Below are 22,665 nucleotides of genomic sequence, written 5' to 3'. Positions count from 1 at the left end.
AGGTCTTTTGCGGACTCCATCAGGTTTTCTTCCAGAATGGTCCTGTATTTGGCTCCATCCATCTTCCCATCAATTTTAACCATCTTCCCTGTCCCTGCTAAAGAAAAGCAGGCCCAAACCATGATGCTGCCACCACCATGTTTGACAGTGGGGATGGTGTGTTCAGCTGTGTTGCTTTTACGCCAAACATAACGTTTTGCATTGTTGCCAAAAAGTTCAATTTTGGTTTCATCTGACCAGAGAACCTTCTTCCACATGTTTGGTGTGTCTCCCAGGTGGCTTGTGGCAAACTTTAAACAACACTTTTTATGGATATCTTTAAGAAATGGCTTTCTTCTTGCCACTCTTCCATAAAGGCCAGATTTGTGCAATATACGACTGATTGTTGTCCTATGGACAGTCTCCCACCTCAGCTGTAGATCTCTGCAGTTCATCCAGAGTGATCATGGGCCTCTTGGCTGCATCTCTGATCAGTCTTCTCCTTGTATGAGCTGAAAGTTTAGAGGGACGGCCAGGTCTTGGTAGATTTGCAGTGGTCTGCTACTCCTTCCATTTCAATATTATCGCTTGCATAGTGCTCCTTGGGATGTTTAAAGCTTGGGAAATCTTTTTGTATCCAAATCCGGCTTTAAACTTCTTCACAACAGTTTCTCGGACCTGCCTGGTGAGTTCCTTGTTCTTCATGATGCTCTCTGTGCTTTTAACGGACCTCTGAGACTATCACAGTGCAGGTGCATTTATACGGAGACTTGATTACACACAGGTGGATTGTATTTATCATCATTAGTCATTTAGGTCAACATTGGATCATTCAGAGATCCTCACTGAACTTCTGGAGAGAGTTTGCTGCACTGAAAGTAAAGGGGCTGAATAATTTTGCACGCCCAATTTTTCAGTTTTTGATTTGTTAAAAAAGTTTGAAATATCCAATAAATGTCGTTCCACTTCATGATTGTGTCCCACTTGTTGTTGATTCTTCACAAAAAAATACAGTTTTATATCTTTATGTTTGAAGCCTGAAATGTGTCAAAAGGTCGCAAAGTTCAAGGGGGCCGAATACTTTCGCAAGGCACTGTACGTGAACAAGCGTACCACAATATCAAAAAACTGAAGTCAGGGAATCCCTGAAAGAGGTATCCTGCACGTTAAGTCTCCATTTTCTATTACTCCTCAGTTGAGTTTACTTCACATGTAGGTAGCTAATGTCATGGATTTGTTTGGCAGCATAATTCTAGATAGCACTAGCTGTATTATGCCTACAACAGTGAAGTTTCAGTCCGCTAGGTGTATCTCTAAAGCATGGGCATATATCTGGGTGAAGTGGACATCCCCATGCATGCACCTTATCAAATATGACGGATTGAATACTGCACCATTCCGTTCTCTGGGCTCTGTCTGCAATCATAGCCAGTAGTATCTACCAGGAATAATTCATCATAACCAATAGTATATAGAATGATTAGAGATGTTTGGTGACTCTATTAATTATGTAGAACCACTGGAGTCACTCATTATGGAGTCACTCATATATTTTTATTGGATATTTTATTAAATCGCTTAATCTTGCCAAAGCATATTCTGCATGAGCGGTTAATATGAATTTAAACACATTTTTCATGATTTATATGAAACATATGGACTTTGAAATGAACAAGTGAGAGGTTAAATGTAGGTTAAGTCTGGCATAAGCTCATTCCCACACTAACAATACCTCTGTTGCAGTGGTCTTACTGTAGGCAGTCTCTGTATAGGCTATTCCTTCCAGTGCGATACTGATGTCCAGTTGAAGAGCTTGTGATCTCCATGCAGCACCACAGCACCATGCGCCTTCGGAAAAGCACCCCTCAGCCTCAGAAGATGCCCTTCTGGAGTCATGCAGCCATAGTCATTATACCCTAATGTAGGCCTATTTACCTACTAACCAAATGAAGTCCACAGCATGCATGATGCGTGCAACTCGTCATTGCAACATATTTGAACATTTCTTTCATCCTTCATTCAATTTAGTCAGTCAGTATGTCATCCATTCAGTCATTTGTCTGAGTTGCAATAGGAACTAAATCAAAGAGAATAGAACAGTCTTATCCATTTGTTTATTGAAATCCATGTGTGTATTCAAAATGATCAAGTTCTTTAGCCTATCACTTTAATAATTCAAAGTTTAATTTAGGCCGATCCAAATAAAAATAGCCCTTCAACTTTAGTGTGATGGTGTCCTGCAGAATCATTTTTTAAACTCTATTTGTGTTTTATAATAGGGGTCCCTTTAAAAAAAAGACCTTAGCTCACAGGTCTCAAAATATATCCCACTGAATAAATGTTAAACTAAATAGTTGAAGAGGCACATGCAGTGGCTGATGCAGGGTAAACAGACCAGTCAATAAGAATAGGCCATAGATAGTCTTGACCATTTGGGACCCCTTGGCTATTTCGCTCAGGACAGGTTATAGCCTCGACTTCATCAATATTTTGTTTTGTCACATTTATTGATATGGATATAGCCTCTGCGTGATGGGGTTGTGCAACACAAAGGGCTATAACAAGCCTACATACAGAGTGGAATTCACTAATACAACAGGCAAAGTGCCTAATATAAGGCCAACAGTCCGTGCTCCCAAATACTGGGAAAAGTGTGATCCATTAGGTTACATGGTCACCACAGTAGCCCCACGCGGCTATAAAAATAAATTATGCAATTATATGGCCATTAAATAACACACAACAGTATGGCATATTTAGATAGCGGAATAGGCCTAGCCTAAATCATTTATTTTCTATTTTGCAGCTCAGGCGGTTATTCTAGACAAGGCTGTCTTTATCGTTCTCACACAAGTCATTTGCTGAATGCCCAAGCCTATACTACGCCATATACTGGTGTAACATCGTTATTGAATGCAGTTCTAAAACAAGCTCTAGACTTTTATTTTCAAATGAAGCCGGAAGCTGCAAAGAAAATCTAATGTCTGGGCTAGAGTTGCTTGATTGACAAGCTAACTTAAACTAGCTACGTTTGGTTCATGGCCTTTGCAGATGCCACAATACTGAAGAAAGTTTGAATCGATTAAAAAGATCTGTAACTGAGTAAAGGGAGACGTAAACTACAAATTGAATGTGTAAATGTAAATTTATAGTCTAACGTTTACAGATCTAATTTAACATTTATACTTCATGTTTCGCACATGGCTTTTCTTACAATCCCAACAATTTACTATGGCTTTTCTTACAATCCTAACAATTTACTATGGCTTTTCTTACAATCCTAACAATTTACTATGGCTTTTCTTACAATCCAACAATTTACGATGGCTTTTCTTACAATCCTAACAATTTACTATGGCTTTTCTTACAATCCTAACAATTTACTATGGCTTTTCTTACAATCCTAACAATTTACTATGGCTTTTCTTACAATCCTAACAATTTACTATGGCCTTTCTTACAATCCTAACAATTTACTATGGCTTTTCTTACAATCCTAACAATTTACGATGGCTTTTCTTACAATCCTAACCACTTACGATGGCTTTTCTTACAATCCTAACAATTTACTATGGCTTTTCTTTACAATCTTAACAATTTACTATGGCTTTTCTTTACAATCCTAACAATTTACTATGGCTTTTCTTTACAATCTTAACAATTTACTATGGCTTTTCTTACAATCCTAACAATTTACGATGGCTTTTCTTTACAATCCTAACAATTTACTATGGCTTTTCTTACAATCCTAACAATTTACTATGGCTTTTCTTTACAATCCTAAAAATGTACTATGGCTTTTCTTTACAATCCTAACAATTTACTATGTCTTTTCTTACAATCCAACAATTTACTATGGCTTTTCTTACAATCCTAACAATTTACTATGGCTTTTCTTTACAATCCTAAAAATGTACTATGGCTTTTCTTTACAATCCTAACAATTTACTATGGCTTTTCTTTACAATCCTAACAATTTACTATGGCTTTTCTTTACAATCCTAACAATTTACTATGGCTTTTCTTACAATCCTAACAATTTACAATGGCTTTTCTTACAATCCTAACGATATGTACCGTCAACCTTTTGTCAGCTATCTCGCTCCATAGTTGCTCTCTGAATTGATGATCACTTGGGTTCTGCCAGCTGTGGGCAGGATGGAAATAAACACAAATGTTACGGTACACTTCATTCTGTGAAAAACCACTTGTTCGTATTTATCTCGCAAATCTCAGTTTTGGACAAGAATAACTTTGACCAAAATTATCCTATTTACACTTTGTAGTACATTTTTATACTCGAATACATGTTTTCTACCAGATAAGTTGTTTATTGCCTTCAGTTGCTCTTTAAGTAGTTTGTTGAGGCTTGTTTGATAGGGCCTGGTCTGTTATTTGGCAGCTGGACGTTTTGAAACAACGTCTAGCTCCAGAGTTGTTATATGACTGCAGAGAATCAGTAATGGGCTGCCAGAAAACATGTGGTGAGGCATCATTTGTCAGTTCTTTCTATTTAGTTCAATACAATATATTGATGCAAAGCGTTAAAAACACGGTCGAAGTGTTGTTTTTTTTATTTTTAGATTTTGCCTAATGATTTGTCAACTCACCCACAATTTCTCTGTGCTTCACATCGGAGTGCTGCTGCAGGCTCTTTGCATGTCTTGACCAATCAGATTAAACAGAAAATTGCAGTTTGAGCGGTACAGGCACAAAGCTCATGGCGCGCTCTCCATTTTCCTCAAGTATTAATTTAGTAAGCGTGATAACACATTACTCTCAACAGACACAAGCAAAAACTCATTCATAAATGTAATGCCTAAAAATCCTTTAACCAGTCTCCTCCCCTCCATCTACACAGATTTGACGTGGAATTAACAAGTGACGTCAATAAGGGATCATAGTTTTCACCTAGTCAGTCTAAGTCATGGAAAAAGCATATGTTCCTAATGTTTTGCACACTGTGTTAGTTTAATTATACAGTCATTATTATTCAATATGTCCTTATCTGTGATTTGAACTCACAACCTCTTGGTTCATGGCATTCCGATCTTCCTGCTACACCACCATGTCTGTATCATTAAAGCACTTCACCTGTATTCCTACACTTTGAACTTTAAAGTTTATCTCAGCCTTGTTAAAAATACACTCAAGAAAATGTCATGTGAAGTGTTCCAAAAACACATGATTTCACATGTCAAATGTCACATGTCAAATGTTACAAAAACACGTTATCATATGTGAAAGTCATGTATTTTTTCCATAAGGGACTACACGGTTGCAGACTTTTCATCCTCGCCAGGGGCCATGATTTTTTTTAACCATGTTACCTGATTAGAAAATATCTGGTCTCATCATAGCCCATATTAAACCTTTTCACAACAGATGAATCACTTCTTATTGTGTAAGGTCCAGAGGTCTACCTGGTTAGGTTACCAGATTAGGAAAAACTACGGGCCCCAGTTTTTATTTTCTTCCGCCAAACCACTCTGGGACCTGTGGTGCCATTTGTGACTCACTGTAACAGAAAACACACACAACTGCCATGTAAACTAAGTGTTTATTAACTGTTTGTTTAAACTGTTATTTCCTCTCTGTCATTTTTACACAGAAACTTCCTCTTCAGATTGAGTCTCAACAACGTGTCTCTCATCCAGGTAAAATAAGTCCACCTCTTCTCTTGCTGTGTGTTGTCCAGTTACGTATAATCTGATTACAAAACAAAAAAAAATCAGTTATTCCAGCAAAAATATTGTAATCAGATTAGATACTTTTGAAAAACTCTGATTACTTAGATTACTTTTCAATTCCAAAAGGATCTTTGTGTAAAAGTACATTATGACATCATTTCTGTTTTCTCAATGACATTCAGTTCAGCCTTGGAAAAAAAGCTGCCAGTTTTAAGTTAATTCCACTCGAACGAGTCTGACCAAAAGTCAGTCCACTATGTCGTGATCTTATGCCTCTTAAAGGGTAACTCTCAACCCCAATTTCCGCCTTTGCCCTTGCCCCTTTAAATTTTCAAAACATGCATTCAGTTGAGAAGTAGTGGTTGAGGGGAATTGCTAGTAAATATTCATTTTGGGGGTGGGTAAAGGTAGTTGTACCTGATTCCAAAAGTTTCTCACTAAAATATACCAGGAGTACACTGGCACGCTCTGATAATAAAATGATGTCAAGGGACGTATTTGCTTATGATGCACATTTAGCTCACAGTGGTAAGGCACTTATTTGCTGACATCTATTGCCACTTGCGGTATAAATTTGAATCCCCCATGGGACGCAAAATAAATGTGGACTCACATTTATTGCGGTATTGTGTTGGGAAGAAAAGTGCAATCATCACCTTGGAAATGAAGATGAATTCAATCCAACTCACATTGCAGTATTTACACAGTAGCTCTTTTTCCAATGGTCAAATGAACTCAGATTGGTCTTTAGTACTGTATAAAAACCTACAACTACTACCAGGGCATCCCTTCTCACAGACATGCTTTCACTTTTAGGAATTAGAAGTGTGTGGCAGGCAATAAATAATGTAGATTAAAAAAAATATATATATATACAGTGCCTTGCGAAAGTATTCGGCCCCCTTGAACTTTGCGACCTTTTGCCACATTTCAGGCTTAAAACATAAAGATATAAAACTGTATTTTTTTTGTGAAGAATCAACAACAAGTGGGACACAATCATGAAGTGGAACGACATTTATTGGATATTTCAAACTTTTTTAACAAATCAAAAACTGAAAAATTGGGCGTGCAAAATTATTCAGCCCCCTTAAGTTAATACTTTGTAGCGCCACCTTTTGTTGCGATTACAGCTGTAAGTCGCTTGGGGTATGTCTATCAGTTTTGCACATCGAGAGACTGAATTTTTTTCCCATTCCTCCTTGCAAAACAGCTCGAGCTCAGTGAGGTTGGATGGAGAGCATTTGTGAACAGCAGTTTTCAGTTCTTTCCACAGATTCTCGATTGGATTCAGGTCTGGACTTTGACTTGGCCATTCTAACACCTGGATATGTTTATTTTTGAACCATTCCATTGTAGATTTTGCTTTATGTTTTGGATCATTGTCTTGTTGGAAGACAAATCTCCGTCCCAGTCTCAGGTCTTTTGCAGACTCCATCAGGGTTTCTTCCAGAATGGTCCTGTATTTGGCTCCATCCATCTTCCCATCAATTTGAACCATCTTCCCTGTCCCTGCTGAAGAAAAGCAGGCCCAAACCATGATGCTGCCACCACCATGATTGACAGTGGGGATGGTGTGTTCAGCTGTGTTGCTTTTACGCCAAACATAACGTTTTGCATTGTTGCCAAAAAGTTCAATTTTGGTTTCATCTGACCAGAGCACCTTCTTCCACATGTTTGGTGTGTCTCCCAGGTGGCTTGTGGCAAACTTTAAACAACACTTTTTATGGATATCTTTAAGAAATGGCTTTCTTCTTGCCACTCTTCCATAAAGGCCAGATTTGTGCAATATACGACTGATTGTTGTCCTATGGACAGAGTCTCCCACCTCAGCTGTAGATCTCTGCAGTTCATCCAGAGTGATCATGGGCCTCTTGGCTGCATCTCTGATCAGTCTTCTCCTTGTATGAGCTGAAAGTTTAGAGGGACGGCCAGGTCTTGGTAGATTTGCAGTGGTCTGATACTCCTTCCATTTCAATATTATCGCTTGCACAGTGCTCCTTGGGATGTTTAAAGCTTGGGAAATCTTTTTGTATCCAAATCCGGCTTTACACTTCTTCACAACAGTATCTCGGACCTGCCTGGTGTGTTCCTTGTTCTTCATGATGCTCTCTGCGCTTTTAACGGACCTCTGAGACTATCACAGTGCAGGTGCATTTATACGGAGACTTGATTACACACAGGTGGATTGTATTTATCATCATTAGTCATTTAGGTCAACATTGGATCATTCAGAGATCCTCACTGAACTTCTGGAGAGAGTTTCTTGCACTAAAAGAAAAGAGGCTGAATAATTTTGCACGCCCAATTTTTCAGTTTTTGATTTGTTAAAAAGGTTTGAAATATCCAATAAATGTCGTTCCATGATTGTGTCCCACTTGTTGTTGATTCTTCACAAAAAAATACAGTTTTATATCTTTATGTTTGAAGCCTGAAATAGGGCAAAAGGTCGCAAAGTTCAAGGGGGCCGAATACTTTCGCAAGGCACTGTATATATCTGCCTGAGGCCTCCCGAGTGGTGCAGTGGTCTAAGGCATTGCATTGCTGTGCCACTAGAGATTCTGGGTTCGAGTCCAGGCTCTGTTGCAGCCGGCTGCAACTGGGACACCAGTTGGTGCACAATTGGCCTCATCTGGATTAGGGGAGGGTTTGGCTGGCAGGGATGTCCTTGTCCCGTTGTGCACTCCTGTGGCTGGCCGGGCGCAGTGCACGCTGACACGTTTGCCAGGTGTACGGTGTTTCCTCTGACACATTGGTGTGGCTGGCTTCTGGGTTAAGTGGGCATTGTCTCAAGAAGCAGTGCGGCTTAGTTGGGTTGTGTTTCAGAGGACGCATGGCTCTCGACCTTTGCCTCTCCTGAGTCTGTACGGAGTTGCAGCGATGAGACAAGACTGTAACTACCAATTGGATACCACAAAAAAGGGGTTAATTTTATATTTTTTAAATCTATATATATCTGCCCAATGTGGTATTAGAACTCACAAATATGAGCCAACTGTCTTAGCATACTGCACCACCAATCAGTCATAGCAGTTGGGGAAAAATACAATGACTTGATATGACCACCATTGTCATCTATTTCTTGTTACGATAGATGTAGCAACGAACATAAACATATAATCGTCAAAGCCTACATTTTGTTTTCTTCATAAAAGCACATAGATGTGTATGAAACGGTAATCAAAAACTTTGAATTAAGTCATATGCAGAAATGTGCCTAACTGCCTTTTGAATTTAGTCAAGGAAGCATCATGCAAAATGTATTGGCACACTCCACTTACCAAGGCCATTGAGCGTTGAGGTGGTACCACCCAGCACATCTAGAAGGAAGTGTACTTCATAATGAACCCCTTCCTTGAGGCGGTACCACCCAGCACATCTAGAAGGAAGTGTACTTCATAATGAACCCCTTCCTTGAGGCGGTACCACCCAGCACATCTAGAAGGGAGTGTATTTCATAATGAACCCCTTCCTTGAGGTGGTACCACCCAGCACATCTAGAAGGGAGTGTACTTCATAATGAACCCCTTCCTTGAGGCGGTACCACCCAGCACATCTAGAAGGAAGTGTACTTCATAATGAACCCCTTCCTTGAGGCGGTACCACCCAGCACATCTAGAAGGAAGTGTACTTCATAATGAACCCCTTCCTTGAGGTGGTACCACCCAGCACATCTAGAAGGGAGTGTACTTCATAATGAACCCCTTCCTTGAGGCGGTACCACCCAGCACATCTAGAAGGGAGTGTATTTCATAATGAACCCCTTCCTTGAGGTGGTACCACCCAGCACATCTAGAAGGGAGTGTACTTCATAATGAACCCCTTCCTTGAGGTGGTACCACCCAGCACATCTAGAAGGGAGTGTACTTCATAATGAACCCCTTCCTTGAGGCGGTACCACCCAGCACATCTAGAAGGGAGTGTACTTCATAATGAACCCCTTCCTTGAGGCGGTACCACCCAGCACATCTAGAAGGGAGTGTACTTCATAATGAACCCCTTCCTTGAGGCGGTACCACCCAGCACATCTAGAAGGGAGTGTATTTCATAATGAACCCCTTCCTTGAGGTGGTACCACCCAGCACATCTAGAAGGGAGTGTACTTCATAATGAACCCCTTCCTTAAGGTGGTACCACCCAGCACATCTAGAAGGGAGTGTACTTCATAATGAACCCCTTCCTTGAGGCGGTACCACCCAGCACATCTAGAAGGGAGTGTACTTCATAATGAACCCCTTCCTTGAGGCGGTACCACCCAGCACATCTAGAAGGGAGTGTACTTCATAATGAACCCCTTCCTTGAGGCGGTACCACCCAGCACATCTAGAAGGGAGTGTACTTCATAATGAACCCCTTCCTTGAGGCGGTACCACCCAGCACATCTAGAAGGGAGTGTATTTCATAATGAACCCCTTCCTTGAGGCGGTACCACCCAGCACATCTAGTAGGGAGTGTATTTCATAATGAACCCCTTCCTTGAGATGACAGAGGAACCTTCTTAAGGTGCTTCTACATCACCATTTCAATGGTGGAGTTGAACCGCTAGGGGTAAAAACAGCTAGATGTACTACTAAAAGAACAATATATCACCCTGGCATTGAACTGTCGAAATGAAGACCAGAATTAATGTGTTTCACTATAACTAAGCCTAAAACATCCTGGTTTTCGATTAAAACAACTTTTCATGAAAGTTACTCTTTAAGGGGAAAGTAATCCGATTACGTTACTGATTTTGGGTAATCTCAAAATTACGTTACTGATGACCATTTTGGACACTGTAATGGGTTACATTTAGAATGTAGCCTATCGAACCCTGTCAGTGGTCTTTAACAAACCACACTTATCTGTCTGCAGCCAGCGCTCCTCTCTTCCGCTGGGCTCCCAGACCTGCTCTCATTCTCTCCTTCTCCTCCTCTCTCTACTCCTGTTCTGCCACTCCTTCTTTAACTTTCCTGGCAGCATATGGCTTGCTGGTATTGATTCTGTGGTTTTGGGACTGGAGTGTTTTCATCTCCTAGGATGGTGGTGGGGTGGTGAAAGAGTGAGTGTTTGGTGTGATGTCTATATGGAGGTAGCTACTGTTACAGGGGTCTACTGTGGGATTACAGTGCATCAGGTAGAGAAGGCTCGTGGTGGTGTGGGACCTGTTTTTAGTATTCCAGCCCTGGAGATTGTACATCACAAACTACAGTTTTTATGAGAGTAAAGTTATACTCAGGGCGGCGGGGTAGCCTCGTGGTTAGAGCATTGGGACAGTAACCGAAAGGTTGCTAGATCGTACCCCTGAGCTGACATGGTAAAAATCTGTTGTTCTGCCCCTGAACAACGCAGTTAACCCACTGTTCCTAGGCTGTCATTGTGAATAAGAATTTGTTCTTAACTGATTTGCCTAGTTAAATAAAGGTAATAAAAAAAATACCAAAAAACAAAAATTTAGTTTCGGTACAATTTTATAAATGCCGACAGATAGTTAGTTAGTTTGACAAGGTGGGATATTTTTGTGTTGGTAAAATTAATTATGCTAGAAATGGCGGTGGAAACATTTTTATGCTCATATTGATATAATAACCATCATCGAAGTAAACTTGGAGTCACGCAATATGATATGTGGTCTCCCACTACAAAACCATGCAGTTTATTAGGCTTCAGATGAAATCAATTATGATGGCCTTCACACGGTGATGAAAGTGCACGGCCGGTCTTGATGCTCCTTTCCAATAATATTGGGGGTCTGATACTGGTGACATGATGATTGATGCTTGACTGCCGTTTGACAAATACAAATATTCTCGCTCTTATCAATAATAATCTACCTGAACTGTGTCTGTGAGCTGTTAGCTAAAGAACATGTACCCAGACCAGAGCCAAGACTATTGTAATAGTTCCAAAAGTGTCCAACCCCGTCCATCTGGCACTCAAGCAAGACTCAATCAAACACTCCTTGAAAGAACACGAATACTATTTGAACCCAGGTGTGACTAAATCAAATCAAATTTATTTATAAAGTCCTTACATCAGCTGATGTCACAAAGTGCTGTACAGAATCCCAGCCTAAAACCCCAAACAGCAAGCAATGCAGGTGTAGAAGCACGGTGGCTAGGAAAAACTCCCTAGGAAGCCAGGACCTATGAAGAAACACAGAGGAACCAGGCTATGAGGGGTGGCCAGTCCCCTTCTGGCTGTGCCGGGTGGAGATTATAACAGAACATGCCCAAGATGTTCAAATGTTCATAGATGACCAGCAGGGTCAAATAATAATAATCACAGTGGTTGTCGCAGGGGCAACAGTTCAGCACCTCAGAAGTACATGTCAGTTGGCTTTTCATAGCCGGTCATTCAGAGTATCTCTACCGCTCCTGCTGTCTCTAGAGAGTTGAAACAGGAGGGGTCAGGAGACACTGTAGGCCCCATCCTACGGTACTCCCGGACAGGGCCTGTGGAGAGAAGGGAACCGGCCAGCAAGGGTGCCTTTCCGTTCACCTTCACACTCCTGGACCAGACTACACTCAATCATAGGACCTACTGAAGAGATGAGTCTTCACATGGGTAGGTAGACCATTCCATAAAAATGGACCTCTATAGGAGAACGCCCTGCCTCCAGCTGTTTGCTGGAGTCTTGTGACTGTAGCGTACGTGTAGGTATGTACGGCAGGACCAAATCGGAAGATAGGTAGGAGCAAGCCCATGTAATGCTTTGTAGGTTAGCAGTAAAACCTTGAAATCAGCCCTTGCCTAAACAGGAAGCCAGTGTAGAGAAGCTAGCACTGGAGTAATATGATCAAATCTTTTGGTTCTAGTCAAGATTCTAGCAGCCGTGTTTAGTACTAACTGAAGTTTATTTAGTGCTTTATCCGGGTAGCCAGAAATTACAGTATTGCAGTAGTCTAACCTAGAAGTGACAAAAGCATGGATACATTTTTCTGCATAATTTTTGGACAGACATTTCTGATTTTTGCAATGTTACGTAGATGGAAAAAATCTATCCTTGAAACAGTCTTGATATGTTCGTCAAAAGAGAGATCAGGGTCCTTCAGTTTTATTTGAGACGACTGTACAACCATCAAGATTAATTGTCAGATTCAACAGAAGATCTCTTTGTTTCTTGGGACCTAGAACAAGCATCTCTGTTTTGTCCGAGTTTAAAACTAGAACATTTGCAGCCATCCACTTCCTTACGTTTGAAACACAGGCTTCCAGGGAGGGCAATTTTGGGGCTTCACCATGTTTCATCGAAATGTACAGCTGTGTGTCATCCGCATAGCAGTGAAAGTTAACATTATGTTTCAGAATAACATCACCAAGAGGTACAATATATTGTGAAAACAATAGTGGTCCTAAAACGGAACCTTGAGGAACACCGAAATGTACAGTTGATTTGTCAGAGGACAAACCATTCACAGAGACAAACTGATATCTTTCCGACAGATAAGATCTAAACCAGGCCAGAACTTGTCCGTGTAGACCAATTTGGGTTTCCAATCTCTCCAAAAGAATGTGGTGATCGATGGTATCAAACTCAGCGCTATGGTCTAGGAGCACGAGGACAGATGCAGAGCCTCAGTCTGACGCAATTAAAAGGTAATTTACCACCTTCACAAGTGCAGTCTCAGCGCTATGATGGGGTCTAAAACCAGACTGAAGCGTTTTGTATACATTGCTTGTCTTCAGGAAGGCAGTGAGTTGCTGTGCAACAGCTTTTTTTAAATTGAGAGGAATGGGAGAATCAATATAGGCCGATAGTTTTTAAAAACATTTCTGGGTCAAGGTTTGGCTTTTTCAAGAGAGGCTTTATTACTGCCACTTTTAGTGAGTTTGGTACACATCCGGTGGATAGAGAGCCGTTTATTATGTTCAACATAGGAGGGCCAAGCACAGGAAGCAGCTCTTTCAGTAGTTTAGTTGGAATTGGGTTCAGTATGCAGCTTGAAGGTTTAGAGGCCATGATTATTTTCATCAATGTGTCAAGTGATATAGTACTTAAAAACGAATGCACAATTCGGGGAGAGGTTGAGTGAAATGAGTGAATGCTGTATGTTGGTCTGACTCTACAGCACAACAACCTGTTTTTCTGCACTGAGAAGGATGGATGGATGAATGAAAGCATGTCACCACACACAGACTTAGGCTTCTATGACAAAGTGCTCTTTCAGCACGGTCACAACAGAGTGACATAATATGTGAGCAGCTGCCACCAGTGTGCCAATGTCAATGTTTCCCCACTGGGCAAAAACTGGTTGAATCAACATTGTTTCCACGTCATTTCAACGAAATAAATCAATGTGATTGAATAAAGGTGTAAAACTGATTTGATTTGCAAGAAGACATCAACATAAGGACATTTAGTCTTTTTTTCACCCAACTTTGAACCTAAATCCAATGACATGGTCATTTTTTGTTGTTGATTTCAAGTTGAATTCACGTTAGTTGACAACTCAACCAACTGTAAATCAAAACTAGACGTTAAACTGACATCTGTGCCCAGTGGTCCTTTGTTTTTGGTGCTCTTGTCTTTTTTTTGTATGTGGAAGAGGACTGGGGTTGGTGAGTTTTGCACACTGTTTCTGTACTCGGTAAAATGGTTCTGGCAGTCCTGAAATGAACCATGTCTTTCAACATCTGTACGCCCGCGTGCACACACACACACTCTTTATTGTCTTGTCTTGAGCTGGGGGATAAACAAGGCAGCTCCCTCTTCATTCTGTTCTAACTGGAGGTGTCATTAGGTGTGCCAGGGCCCAAATCGATGAGCACAGAACATTGCTGCTGCCCAGTTAGTAGGAGAGGATCTGAGCCTGCCAGCATGCCTAAAGAGATGGAAGGACGCTGCTTCAAACTATTCCTCTTCCTCCTCCTGCCTGTTAGCCTGAACCATACACAGCAGCAGGAGAGAGCTATCCAACCCAGTCCCGGAGGACCTAAGGGTTGGCTGGCTTCAGCCCTGCACAATCACACAGACCTGAAATGGAGGTCAGGTATTGAAATGGGGTGAAAGTGAGTCTACATTTACCTGCTGTCCTCTAGTTGAAACGAGTCTCTGATTGATTGAGAAGTAACTGGAGTAACAACCACTATTCACTATTCAGTCAGAGCAGACCTATTCATGCATTTTAATGGCAGCCCAGTCTTTATCAAAGCTGACCCATTATCCCTGTAACTACATCCCTTTTGAGCGTCCCTACCTCGTCTGTCTGTGTCTCTGTCTCTCTCTTCCCTGTCTCATCATCCCTCTCTCACTCTCTGCCCCTCTCTCTATGTGACGCTATTAGAGTCCCCCTGTGTGTTGCTTAGAGGACTATAATGGAACAGCCCAGCGATGGAGCTCACCTTCCCATGCCAAACACGCAGCTCCTGTCAGGAGAGATGAAGGGGAGAGATGAGGACAGAGGGGTGAGGACAGGCCTTTTAGTTCTCCCCTTGCTGGGGGGAGAAGGGAGGAAAAAAGGGAGAGATGTGGGAGGAAAGGGGGGAAGGACAGACCTTTTAGTTTTCTCTAAGGAGGGGGGAGTGCTGATGCTGGCTTTGAAGGCGGACCCAGGCTATTCAAACAGACACGTGGGAGAACACCTGTCATAGACATTAGTGGGAAGGCAAGCGTGGAGGAGAGGAAAAGGGGAGATTGAGAGGGAGAGACAGAGGGAAGGGGATAAATACAGTGGTCATCAGAGGAGAGAGAGACCTATCCAACCAAAAAACACAGGCACAGAAAACCTTAGCTTACGCCTTCTCTACGGTGAATCACTAAAACAATGCATAAATACTGTAAGATAAAAGAAGGAATAGCATGCCAGAAAACCGCTCAATGTGATTGAAAAATCCATTGAATCAAATCACTTCTGGGAAAATTGGAACACACTAAACAATCAACAACACGAAGAGCTATCTATCCAGAATGGAGATGTATGGATAAACCACTTATCCAACCTTTTTGGACATATAACAAAAAACCAAGAACAAAAACATATACTGTACATGATCATATACTAAACTTAGAATCAACTACTAAAGACTACCAGAACCCACTGGATTCTCCAAATACATTGGAATGGCTACAAGACCAAATATAAAACCTCCAACCCAAAAAGGCCTGTGGTGTTGATGGTATAGTATACCAGAATCAGCGTCAACAGCAATCTCTGAAAAATCCTTTGCACTATCATCAACAGCAGACTCCAACATTTCCTCAGTGAAAACAATGTCCTGAGCAAATGTCAAATTGTCTTTCTACCAAAATACCGTACAACAGACCACGTATACACCATGCACACCCTTAGTGACAAACAAACCAACCAAAACAAAAGCTTTTGTGCTTTCAAAAAAGCTTTTGATTCCTTTTGGCATGAGTGTCTGCTATACAAATGTATGGAAAGCGGTGTTGGGGGGGGGGGGGAGGAACATATTGCAATATACAATTAATTTACACAAACAACAAGTGTGCAATTAAAATTGGCAAATAAACACATTTCTCTCCTCAGGGCCATGGGGTGAACTCAGAAATCAAATATCTACTGTTTGCTGATGATCTGGTCCTTCTGTCCCCATCCAAGATGGGCAGCATCTTAGCATTTAGCTCTTCTGTAAAGATTCTGTCAGACCTGGGTCCTTTCAGTAAATCTCAGTAAGACAAAAATAATGGTGTTCCAAAAACGATCCAGTTGCCAGGACCACGAATACAAATTCCATCTGGACACCGTTGCCGTAGAGCACACAGAGAATTATACCTACTGTGGCTTAAACATCAACACCACAGGTAACTTCCACAAGGATTTGAACGATCTGAGAAACAGGGCAAGAAGGACCCTCTACGCCATCAAAAGGAACATAAACTCGACATTCTTGGCTAAAAATACTTCAATCAGATATTGAACCAATTGCCCTTAATGGTTGTGAGGTATGTGGTCCACTCACCAACCAATAATTCACAAAATAGTACAAACCCAATTGAGACTCTGCATGCAGAATTCTGCAGAAATATACTTTGTGTGCAACGCAAAACTGCAAACAATGCAGAGCAGAATTAGGACTATACCTGCTAGAATCCAGAAAATATCTGTTCAATTCTACAACCACCTAAAAGGAAGGGATGCCTACATATTCCATCACAAAGCCCTTACCTGCAGAGAAATGAACCTAGAGAAGAGTTCACTCAGCCAGCTGGTTTTGGGGCTCTGTTCACAAACAGACCCCACAGAGTCCCAGGACAGCAAAACAATTAGACCCCACCGAATTAAGCAAGAAGATAACAATTTGACACGCTGGAAAGAATCAAACAAAAACAGAGCAATTTCAAATGCTATCTGGCTCTAAACAGAGAGTACACAGTGGCAGAATACCTGACCACAAAAGTAAGAAAATCCTTGACTATGTACAGACTCAGTGAGCATAGCCTTGCTATTGAGAGAGGCCGCCATAGGCAGACCTGGCTCTCGAGAGAAGACAGTCTAAATGCACACTGCCCACAAAATTAGTTGGAAACTGAGTTCCATTTCCTAACCTCCTGCTAAATGTATGATCACCTTAGAGATGCATATTTTCCACAGATCATATTCCAGAATTTGAAAAAAAGTTCAACGCTGACATTTAGGTCATACACGTGTCACATGTTGCATAGGTTTTCAGTGTATCTGCATGACACCATCCAAAGGGAAACTAAAAGAGGAACGCAGATGAAGGAAGCAGCTAGAGCAATCTTCCTTCCTTCCTTTCTCTCTCTCTCTCTCTAATTTTCCTGTTCTTCTCTCTCTCTCTAACTCTCCTGTTCTTCTCTCTCTCTCTCTCTCTCTCTCTCTCTCTCTCTCTCTCTCTCTCTCTCTCTCTCTCTCTCCCGTTCTCTCTCTCTCTCTCTCTCTCCTGTTCTCTCTCTCTCTCTCTTCTGTTCTCTCTCTCTCTCCTGTTCTCTCTCCTGTTCTCTCTCTCTCTCTCTCTAGTTACGTTTTTTCTCTCCCTTCTCTCTCTCTAACTCTCCTGTTCTTCTCTCTCTCTCTCTCTCTCTCTCTCTCTTACCTTCTCTCTCTCTCTCTCTCTCCTGTTCTCTCTCACTCGTCCCCTCTCTCTCCTACTCTCTCCCTCACTGTCTCACTCTGCTGTGTGTTTTGTGTGGAGCTGGCAGACTACATCACACAAACCCACTCTCAGCAGGAGCCAAGAGGACAGAGTGTGTGGGTGTGACTCAGAGAATCCCACCACATACCTCACCACATCCCTCACTCTAGCTCCCCTACGGTGAGAGGATGAGAGACCGAGTGATACGTTCCAGGAAAAGGAGCGCACTGACAATTGTATCAGATGTTCTTACCCAAAAAGGATGCAGTGATCCCACACGGTGTGTGTGTGTGTGCCAATGACAAAGGAGATCATTAATTCACATACACCCCCCCCACCACCATACCTACCAGCTCGGAATCCTAAGCACAAAAACTTTCAAGTATGTGTGAGCACCACAGGAGTTTGGTGGCACCTTAATTGGGGAGGACGGGCTTGTGTTAATGACTGGAGCGGAATGATTGGAATGTTATCAAATACATCAAACACATGGTTTCCATGTGTTTGATGACATTCCATTTGCTCTGGTTCCAGACATTTTTATGAGCCGTCCTCCCCTCCAATGGTGGGCATATTCTATCAGTATCAAGGGAAATGATTTAGATTTCCGTAGGACCGTGAGTGAGGATAGAAGCAGTAGCTTCTTCTCCACAAAGACCAGAGAGGTGGGCTATAAAATCCATGTTGGCCATTTGTAGGCATTCCATGGATGTGTCCTGTGCAGATATTTTATGATGGGTTAGGGATAGTATGTGCAGTGATGGGCAGTATTTCTGTATTTGAAATACGTATTTGAATTACTTCTGAGTATTTTGTAATTTCTATTACACTGGGCTGAACTACTCTCCAATGTATTTTGTATTTGCAAAATACTGTAATTTGTCTTTTCAAAATATAAAATACTTTTCTGTATCATTTTTATAGTGGTTTACAGTTTGTGGCCCACCTTTCACCCTGCATTGGTATCAGAAGTCTGATATCACTATGGTGTGACAAAAACATCTGCTATAAACTATATAAATGTATATGAAAAATCCAGAATTGCAAAGCAAGCCGAGTATTATTCGAATAAGTTCCGCCCCATATGTCATTGTCACATATACATGTACATTTTGGTAATTTAGCAGACATACTTATCCAGAGGGACTCAACTAAGGTAGATAAACAACAACATACATTTTTGTAACCGTTTCTGAGAATATTGTTGCTGTTCGGGCTGGCTACTTGCAAAAGTATTTGAAAATACAAAATACATATATTTTAATTAATCGAATTACAAAATACAAGTACACAATACAAGTATACAAGTATTTTGTGGTTTATTTTGGTACAGATACAAATTACTGTAAAGATAAATGTATCTGGATCAGCGGTCTAAGACACTGCATCTCAGTGCTAGAGGCGTCACTACAGACCTGGTTTGATTCCAGGCTGTATCACAACTGGCCGTGATTGGTAGTCCCATAGGGCGGCGCACAATTGGCCCAGCGTCGTATGGGTTAGGGCTTGGCTGGGGTAGGCCGACATTGTAAATAAGAATTTGTTCTTGACTGACTTGCCTAGTTAAACAAATTGTAATTGTACAGTATTTAGTCATTTTTGCCCATCCATGGGTATGTGTTGGACAGGCCAGAAAGCCCTGGAGGCTATGAGGGCCAGAAGGGGAGTGCTGAGGTGGACTAAGGTGAAATAAATAATTTAATTCTCTTTCTCTCAATTCAAAAAGCCTTTATTGGCATGGGAAACATGTTTACATTGCCAAAGCAAGTGAAATAAACAATCAACAAAAGTAAGATACAAAGCAATATAAAAAAAGACAATGAACATTTAACAGTAAACATTTCACGACTCCCTTAGAATGCAAGATTACACATGATAGTCAGCTTTTTCCAGTCCGTTTCAAACCAGAACACCTATATCTCCCAAGTGTTCAGATTTTAACACTCGTGTTTACTTTCCCATTACTTTCCCATTGTCCTGTTGAGTGCATTTAGTCATTAGACATTGATGTGACTTTTACATGCCTTTTAGTCAGATTAGTGTTAGGAATGTCTGTCACCTTACATACATTTCAGCACAACTGAACAGAACATTTGATTTAAGAAATCTTTTCAAACACACAGTGTTGTTACTCAGCTAATTTTCTTTATCTCTCCTGAGTGAAAAAGATGTGGGAGTGGCTTCATTATCAAATTTCCCAGCATGCTTTGTTGGAGGTAGATTTTTTGAGTAGTTTGTTTTAATATCATAATTCTTTATCTATGTTTCCTCATGCACATTAATTAATTGATCTTGTAATATAGAAAGATAAGCGAAAAACATTTCTAATTCTATAAGGCGTTGGATTTATTGCACCTGTTACCGAGATGGTTTTTCCAGTTTAGATGGTTTAGCTGGACAAAGTTGTTAAATCTTCCCTATGTCTTGAATCTGATAGGCATTACTAATCATTTCACAAACTACCATGTTGAAACTTGCTGGTCTGCAAAGGTCTAGGATTTTTGAAGGTTTCAGGGACAAGAATTTATTGAACAAAACAATGTCTCTGTCACTAACAATCAAAGTCATGGGTGGGTATCTCTCACATACACTTGAAATGCTGGGAAATATGCAAATATGACTTTACACGCTGCAGTGTTAAAACAACACCTCAGGGCCGGTTTCCCAGACCTGTGTCCAGCCTAGAACTGGACAAAAAAATATTCTTAATGGAGATTACTGTTGAACGTAGCATGAGGCAGCGCTTTGTTTATTGTTTTGGCAAGTTTTGAAGTGTCTGAAAATGTGTTTTATTGGAAAAGTTTGGTTACTAGCTAGCTACCTTTTGATTTTGGATCCCGCAACGAGGTTGGCATCAGTTGCTGGAACCACTGCTATCTGTCCAGGAATCATACCAATCAAGGGTCTGATGATGAGCTGTTTGGCGTATCAGCTAGCCTAGCTGCCACTGTTAGCTGCCTATTAAGTTAGCAGGGTTTCCTTGAGGGCTTGAATGCAGCCCGCGATGCAGTTAGCCCTTGTGGCTGGGACTGTGGCTGTCTAGATCCCTACAGTTTGTTGGTCTTTCCATCTTCCCTGTGACCTGCCCTGTCTGGAATTGCGGGGAGTAACAGCGTAGCCTACATTGCTACCATGACAAAGACCAAAGCCGGTGTGAGTACCGTTGATGACAGTGGTGTCTCTTTATCACAGGTGAAGGATATTGTAAACAAACTAAATTAGTTTTACAAGCAGTTGTTACAACAAGAAAATTGATTCAAGTACTGTGTCAAAATACTGGTGGAGTCAACTAATAGAAGAATGGACGACCTGACCAGAGAGGTCCAGGACCTGAAGAACAGTTTGCAGTTCTCCCAGGGTCAGCTCGATGAGTTTAAACAGGAAAACGGCAAGATTACAAAAATCTCTAAGTCATTGAGAAAGGACATTCTGTATGTAAATCCATGATAACAATGACAGAGAAATCAGATTATTTTGGGTGACAAGGCGGAACGACATTGTTGTAGACGGGATTGCAGAATCTACACATGAGACCTGGACGGAGTCTGAGGACAAAGTGAGGGAAATGATCTAAGAGAAACTGAAGATGGACCACAGGAAGATTGCATTGGAGCACGCCCACAGGACTGGAAAACCCACCATCGACCGAGGTGACAGGCCCAGGCCGATCTGCGGTTCTGGAATGACCCAAGGACTATCTTGAAGCTGTGTGCCAGAAGAGAAAATGTATTATTCCGGCCATGAAAGCTGCCAAAGCACGTGGGGACATTACTTATATCCAATATGACAGGCTCATTGTACACCCTCCCTCCCAAAAGCCTGGAAACGATGAGAGCCAAGCCTATGGGTTCTTAGCTTTAACCCCGCAGCACACACACACGATTACACACACCAACTGATTAATGGACTGCTAAATGTATGTTTTTTTTCTCTTGCTTTGTTTTTTCTTTTCCATATTATGTCTATCTCAGAGAAGCTACCCAGGAAAAGGCTGAAAATACCCAATATTAATATATTTAGCCTTAGAAATAAGGTTCATGAAAGCAAAAACTTGTTAACATCAGATAACATTAACATATTAGCCATTTCTGAGACTCATTACAAGGGTACAACATCTATAGAAGAGACAGAAATGCTCATAGGGGAGATTTGCTATATATATTCAGAGCCATATCCCAGTAATGTTTGAAGAAGATCTCATGTCAAGTGTTATTGAAGTACTGTGGCTGCAGGTTCACCTGCCTCATCTAAAGCTCATTATTTTGGGGTGGTTCTATAGGCCACCAAGTGCTGACAGTCAGTTTCTAAATAATTTGTCTGAAATGCTTGAAAGTGTATATGATGTAAACAGAGAGGGGGACCTGAATATTGACTGGTTTTCATCAAGCTGGCTGCTCAAAAGGAAGCTTCTCACTGTACCCAGTGCCTGTAATCTGGTTCAGGTTATTAATCAACCAACCAGAGTGGTTACAAACACTACAGGAACAAGATCATCCACATGTATCGATCACATCTTTACTAATAATGTAGAACTTTGTTCTAAAGCTGTATTCGTACCCATTGGATGCAGCGATCAAAATATAGTGGCTATATCCAGGAGAACCAAGGTTCCAAACGGGGCCCTTAAAGTAGTGTATAAGAGATCACACAAACATTTTTGCTGTGACTCTTATGTGGATGATATAAAATATATGTATTGGTCTGATGTGATTAATGAGGAGCATCCAGATGTTGCACTTGATGAATTTATGAAACTGCATCTTCCAATTATTGAGAAACATTGAGTGTTGACTGTTAGAACTATTTAGGCTCCATGGATTGATGAGGGATTGAAAAACTGTATGGTTGAAGGAGAGAAATTAAAATAGAAAATTGAGAAATTATGTGACTAAACTTAACAAAAAGATGATGAAACTGTATTATGAAGCTACAATCAATGATATAAAGAATATTGGGA

The 22,665-nt window shown here is 41.1% G+C and overlaps 1 protein-coding gene across 7 annotated transcripts in view; it reads left to right on the top strand.

Annotated features, from left to right (window-relative positions):
* The window catches only part of LOC110501806 (semaphorin-5B), a 284,886-nt gene that overhangs the window by 117,340 nt on the left and 144,881 nt on the right, over nt 1–22,665 (top strand). For all 7 annotated transcript variants that reach the window (XM_036959221.1, XM_036959220.1, XM_036959219.1 and 4 more), the window contains exon 5: nt 5,591–5,636. In XM_036959221.1, the coding sequence (XP_036815116.1) occupies nt 5,591–5,636 (46 nt within the window). The remainder of the gene's footprint in view (nt 1–5,590; nt 5,637–22,665) is intronic.

This window comes from Oncorhynchus mykiss, chromosome 22 (assembly GCF_013265735.2).
Source record: "Oncorhynchus mykiss isolate Arlee chromosome 22, USDA_OmykA_1.1, whole genome shotgun sequence".
NCBI lineage: Eukaryota > Metazoa > Chordata > Actinopteri > Salmoniformes > Salmonidae > Oncorhynchus > Oncorhynchus mykiss.
The sequence above is the reverse complement of the archived record's forward strand: the minus strand, read 5'-3'. Positions and strand labels throughout refer to the sequence as shown.